We start from the raw sequence: 5,341 nt of genomic DNA on the forward strand, positions 1-5,341 counted from the left end.
TCAAGTCCCGCATAGAATTATGTTGCATTAAACTTCCAAGATTTAGAATATTAACTGCTATAAAAAATACAAACCATTGTACTTTATTTGGATAATGAACTCCATTTGGTGGTCTAGGAATGTTTACATGGAAGGCTGGACACTTGTAGAACACTGACCTAAATAAACAGAAACAAAGATTTATCAAATATGATAGCAAAGATTCTCATTTGTATACGTCCAGACGTGATGAGGAAGTGACATGCAACTTAGAAGACTTTATTATCAACAATCATATCCATGCCACTAATTGGTGAATCTATTTGCGCAGGCTGCACTGGTCTATTAGAAACAAAAATGTAACCATCCATCCCACCACTGCAAGATTACGGATATACAGCAAGATTAGCACTAAAATTGTGAAAAGCTCACACGAAAGAACTAATTCAAAATTGCTTGTCATCTTGTAAAAAATGACTTCTGATTTACAGAAAAGATTTTTCATGTTCACAGAAGATGTCTATGTGGAAACCTCTACATTTTCACCAAATCTTGAAAATAAAAAAGAAACAACGGACAAAATACCTGGATTCTGGATCAATGTCTTGTTTAACTTGAGTACTGATCAAGTTCGGATGATCAATATTACTTCTATAGAAAGAAACTATCTTTTTTGCTAAAGGATAAGTCACATGAACAAATAGCACATCCATACCCAATTTGTTCCTCTGACTCTCCTCATCCTACATACAGAGATACCCAATAAGAAACCTCAGAAGACAAAACCCATCACATACTTATATAGGAAAATAAAATGAGAAAGTGGTGAAATAGTTAACTTTATACGGTTATAGTCCTAACAGGTAAGCACCTTTCTTTTTATATGGCACTTGATGACCTAGATTAGTTCGTAAAGAAACAATAGTGTTGCAATTTAAAAGAATACCGTCAATGTGTTTTCTACTCTGGCAACTTCTGAGAGAAGGCTGGTTTCTTCGATAAATGGAAGTTTGCAGATAGCCTGAGTTCCAAGCAATACAAAGTCATCATATTGTTAGCACAAGCTCAACCTATAGAATTGCCATTTATGAAACTAAAATATATTTTAACTCAAAAATATACATTTTAAGATGATTAAAGAAAACAGTTTTCAAAAACAGGTAAAAAGAAAAAATTGTTTCTTATTCCTTTAGCCTTTTACAGGTAAAAAAAGGTCAAAGGCAAAAGGTATAGAAAACAGTTTCAAAAATGGGCAAAAGAACTGTTTTCTATAAACATCTTAAAAAGGAATAAACAAACAAGAACATATTAATAGAGGCATCTTATCAAAGAAGTTCCATATCAGTGATGTAATCAACCACCACTTCACCATATATACATGAATTGAACATCAACTACCCAAAAATATAATCAATATCTGCAAGTTACATAAAAAAATTATGATAAAACTTCGTTTATTATTTGATCATGACAAGATACAAAATTTATCTTATACTCAGATATAAAGAATTCAGAATTGAACATACTTGCCAAGAAAACCGTTTCCCATTCATATCCAGCTCAACATCTGCAAGAATATTCTTCATTTAAATGACAAATTACAAAATTTAACAATAAATCCAAAAGATAAAGCTTACTTCAATTTTTAATTACCTGTGGGATAGAAAGTCAACAAAGGTGATAATGCATCAGTCATAAGCTTCCTATAAGACACTGGAAGAGCGTGTGCACTGTACATGCACAAGAGGGTAAATATCATATGACTAATATATGAAAGCCAAAATGCATAAATACAAACACAGTTTAATAATATTTACCTTAAAGCTATTAATATTTACCTTCAAGTTGGCTCCTTCTAGTATAGCTCCTTCTAAATTGGCATTAGTAAGATCGGCATTCTGAGAGAGGAAAAATAAAAATAAATAAAACCCCAAAAAGAAAACTTTAAACATTTTTCTTGGTTTTAGGATGATCTTCTCCATGTCATTTTACTTTCATTGATTACTTATAGGCTAAAGTAAACTTAAAAAGAATACCTAGGAAGCTCTTCTATTATAAAATTCTCTCATTCATCAATATATAGTTGAGATGGTAAAAACAACAAGGATAATGGATTATATTAGCAGCTAGCTCGAGTAGTTGGGTGGATGAGTGTGCGAATGATACCGAGTTCAAGTATCTTGTAGATGCATCTTATAAAAGAAAAAGAGAAAAAAAAATGAAGAAGTAATATAATTTAAAATCTTATACCTGTAAGTGTGCAGATCGGAGGTCAGCCTGGCAGAAACTACTACCAATTAAACATGCATCTGCAAAAGAAAACTCTACAAACTTAGATAAACTATGCAATTAAAATTAAAATAACTAAAAAAGAAAACTATTCAAACAAAAAAGTTGGCAAGGAGTACTAAAAAAATTGATAGTACTACTTAGGATAGGAAATTAACAATCATAAAAAGAAGGCAAATGAAGTAGGACAAATCCTCCACATCTTTTATATCAAAGAAAATTATCATCTTTTAAATAAATTGTGAACACTTTTTTAGAAGTGACACAAGATGTTTATAGTTACTCTGACCCAAGATCAATATAAAGAATATAATAAACAATGGAGAGATCTATAATAGTATTAAGCCAAAGGATAGCTGAAATCTGATGTTGTGGTGTTTTCACTTTCATCACCATCCTATTTGATAGTTGAAAACTGATGCAGTGAAATTGGAAATAAAAGATAAAATCAAGCTAAATCCATGGCCAAAGGAGAGAAATAAAACCAAATAAAATGGTAACAAGGTAAGGGATTTTCAAGATTATTCTTATCACAGTAAGAAAAAAGGTGGATCTGTATGAAAGTAGAGTTTACATTAAAAAGACATGCAATTACCAAGAAATACAAGATGATGCAACAGGAAAATACATGAGTGGAGCCAAATTGTATATATGACATTTTTGGTTTTTGATAAGAAACGAAACTTTGTTTAAGATCAAGATGATGTGTCTAATGACAGTTACTTAATGATTATCAGAGTGTAGAGAGTTTGCCTTGTAGGTTTGCACTCTTAAGATTAGCACCAGCTAATAAAGCTCCGCGCAGATTGGCCCCTGTAAATTCACATCTTTTCAAAAGAAAATAAGATCATTTAATTTTTTTTTGGTTTTTTTTTCTTTAGTAAAATAGATATGAGAATAAGGAACTGAAAGAGAGTAGCTCTTTAACTTTCTTACTCTTGCAAAATTGCATTATGAAAGATCGCACCCTCAGCATCCACATTCTAAGGAAAAATTAGATACCATCCCAAAAAGCAATACAAAATAAGAAGATCAGAATAAAAATTTCAAGTGGTCATGGAAATTAATAATCTGTTTTCAAGACAGACATAAACAAGCTTTAATCCTTTATTATTTATTAATTTTTCAAAAGAAACAAACTTGTATTTATTGTAAAGCTAATACAAGGAAAATGTGGTATGAATAAGCACAATATGCAAAACACTTGGGGATTGTAAATTAACAAATTACAAAACACAATTCCAATCCCTGGCAAAACCAGAGAACAATACTACCTTAAACTTTTAACATTATACACCAATTTTGCTACCCAAAATTCAAACTTAACCCAAAGAGTTTCCCTGGTAGCTTCAACATCCTAAAAAAACTTCTAATTCATTTCCAGCAATATCTTGTGTACTGAATTAGTACACAGCAATAATGTAATATTATTAATGTTTCAGAAACTATTATATTGTAAATAGATGCATTAGTTTAAAGCAATACCTACCCGGAACTTGGCACACCGTAGGTTTGCACGTGAGAAGAATACATCTCTAAGACAAGCATGGGTGAAGTCCACATAAGACAAATCCTACAATTCCACAGAAACATATTAAGTGAAACTTCAAAAACAAAGAAAGCAAGAGTGTTGTCTTTATTAAATGAAGCTTTCCTTCTTTCAATGAAGAAATATTGCTCTAGAAACCATATCTTGGCTAACCAAAATGTGAAATTCTACTGCAAGGCTTTCATTATTTTTCTTATAAAACCAAAACTGTTGTTGCAAGCACAAGGTTGTGAAAAATTACCAGTTTTGAAAGATCAAGGCCAGAAAGTTTAACACCTCGAAATCTAACTTTTTCCGACTGTATACATTTGATGATATCAATTCGTGTTAGTTCATTAGTTAAATCTTCTTCATCCTCCTTTCTACTTAAGACAACATTGATTTCCTCCATAAGTCCCTGCAATCAATAATTTATGGTTGGCCAGCAGTCACTTATGATGAGTAACAAGAAGATGAAACATGGAAAATCAGATATATTATATCATCTTACATAAGTAAACACACGAAGCTCCTGCATTAGCTAAACTTAGTAGTTCAACAATTTATGTACGACCAAAAAAAAAATCATTTATAAGTTTTCAATCAAGAATTATCTAGCTGATATTTGAAAATAAAAAACAAATTGATGAAACAATAATGTAATATAAATACCAAAAAAAAAAAAACAACAATGCCGCCCTCCAAAGAATTGTCCTATTTCTATTTTCGTTATGGTAACTTTGTTTATGCTGTTTGATTGTTCTTTGTCCATGATTATGGCTGCAAGCTACAAACATTTAGTAGAGCATAAAATCTTTGTCCTATCAGTTTTTCATAAATTTAACGCATTTAACAAACATTTAATGCTTAATAATGTTTCAAGCTTTTCAATTTACTAACTTCTTAAAAGCCATATTTTCAAGATCTGTGGTGTTCTGGGAAAATAGCTGTGACATATCATTCTACAACATTCAGCCAACAGTTATCAATATTTTAAAGATCTGTGGTGTTCTTTCACAACAGTTATCTTCCTCAAATTTCAGCTCTTATTCTGTCAACAACTCTTAGAAAGTTCTTTCACAACAGTTATCTTGCATATCAATCTAGTTTCTATCAAAGATGGGTTTTTTATCATATCAATCTACAACATTCAGCCAACCATTTATATTATCAGGGATGAGAGAAACGAACCTGAGACAGTGGGCGTGAGGCAGAGAACTCGTGAGGCAGAGAAGCTCCACTATGGAGCGTGACTTCATGAGGCGGAGAAAGAGCTCGACTCTGGAGCGAGTCTTCGTGAAGCAGAGATGAGTTGAGAGCAGAGAGACTTTGTGAGGGTAGAGAGACTTCGTGAGGGTGGTGAGGCAGAGATGAGTTGAGGGCGGAGAGACTTTGTGAGGGCGGTGAGGCAGAGATGAGTTGAGGGCGGAGAGACCTCGTGAGGGCGGTGAGTCTTCGTGAGGGCGGAGAGGGCTTCGTGAGTGAGAGATGGAGGCTGAGAGAAAGGGTAACTTAGAGAAAGGCTGAGAGAAAGGGAATTTGGAA

The 5,341-nt window shown here is 32.7% G+C and overlaps 2 protein-coding genes across 2 annotated transcripts; both read right to left on the reverse strand.

Moving 5' to 3' along the window:
* Positions 1 to 248: 248 nt before the first annotated feature.
* On the reverse strand, positions 249 to 1,717 carry LOC133814146 (5'-3' exoribonuclease 4-like). Its single transcript, XM_062247142.1, has 5 exons — positions 1,633 to 1,717; positions 1,506 to 1,546; positions 926 to 1,000; positions 565 to 722; positions 249 to 357 (listed from the first exon to the last, which is right to left on the reverse strand). Exons 1-5 carry the CDS (start codon positions 1,715 to 1,717, stop codon positions 249 to 251), a joined length of 468 nt encoding a protein of 155 aa, XP_062103126.1.
* Positions 1,706 to 4,450, reverse strand: LOC133815970 (FH protein interacting protein FIP2-like). Its single transcript, XM_062248714.1, has 6 exons — positions 4,059 to 4,450; positions 3,758 to 3,841; positions 3,205 to 3,251; positions 3,022 to 3,095; positions 2,230 to 2,288; positions 1,706 to 1,877 (listed from the first exon to the last, which is right to left on the reverse strand). The coding sequence occupies exons 1-6, from the start codon at positions 4,206 to 4,208 to the stop codon at positions 1,743 to 1,745; spliced, it is 549 nt and encodes a 182-aa protein (XP_062104698.1). The 5' UTR covers positions 4,209 to 4,450; the 3' UTR covers positions 1,706 to 1,742.
* Between the last annotated feature and the right edge of the window lie 891 nt (positions 4,451 to 5,341).

Source organism: Humulus lupulus, chromosome 2 (assembly GCF_963169125.1).
Source record: "Humulus lupulus chromosome 2, drHumLupu1.1, whole genome shotgun sequence".
NCBI classification, from domain to species: domain Eukaryota; kingdom Viridiplantae; phylum Streptophyta; class Magnoliopsida; order Rosales; family Cannabaceae; genus Humulus; species Humulus lupulus.

What these genes read in the sequence shown, in the direction of transcription:
- LOC133814146 (XM_062247142.1), bottom strand. Translation starts at nt 1,717, where the DNA reads ATGTACAGTGCACACGCTCTTCCAGTGTCTTATAGGAAGCTTATGACT. An exon ending in GAGTAGAAAACACATTGACG is followed by an intron (nt 723 to 925) that starts GTATTCTTTTAA and finishes CTCTGTATGTAG; the next exon opens with GATGAGGAGAGTCAGAGGAA. An exon ending in GACATTGATCCAGAATCCAG is followed by an intron (nt 358 to 564) that starts GTATTTTGTCCG and finishes GTAATCTTGCAG; the next exon opens with TGGTGGGATGGATGGTTACA.
- LOC133815970 (XM_062248714.1), bottom strand. Translation starts at nt 4,208, where the DNA reads ATGGAGGAAATCAATGTTGTCTTAAGTAGAAAGGAGGATGAAGAAGAT. An exon ending in TACGGTGTGCCAAGTTCCGG is followed by an intron (nt 3,252 to 3,757) that starts GTAGGTATTGCT and finishes ATTTTTCCTTAG; the next exon opens with AATGTGGATGCTGAGGGTGC. An exon ending in CATAATGCAATTTTGCAAGA is followed by an intron (nt 3,096 to 3,204) that starts GTAAGAAAGTTA and finishes TCTTTTGAAAAG; the next exon opens with ATGTGAATTTACAGGGGCCA.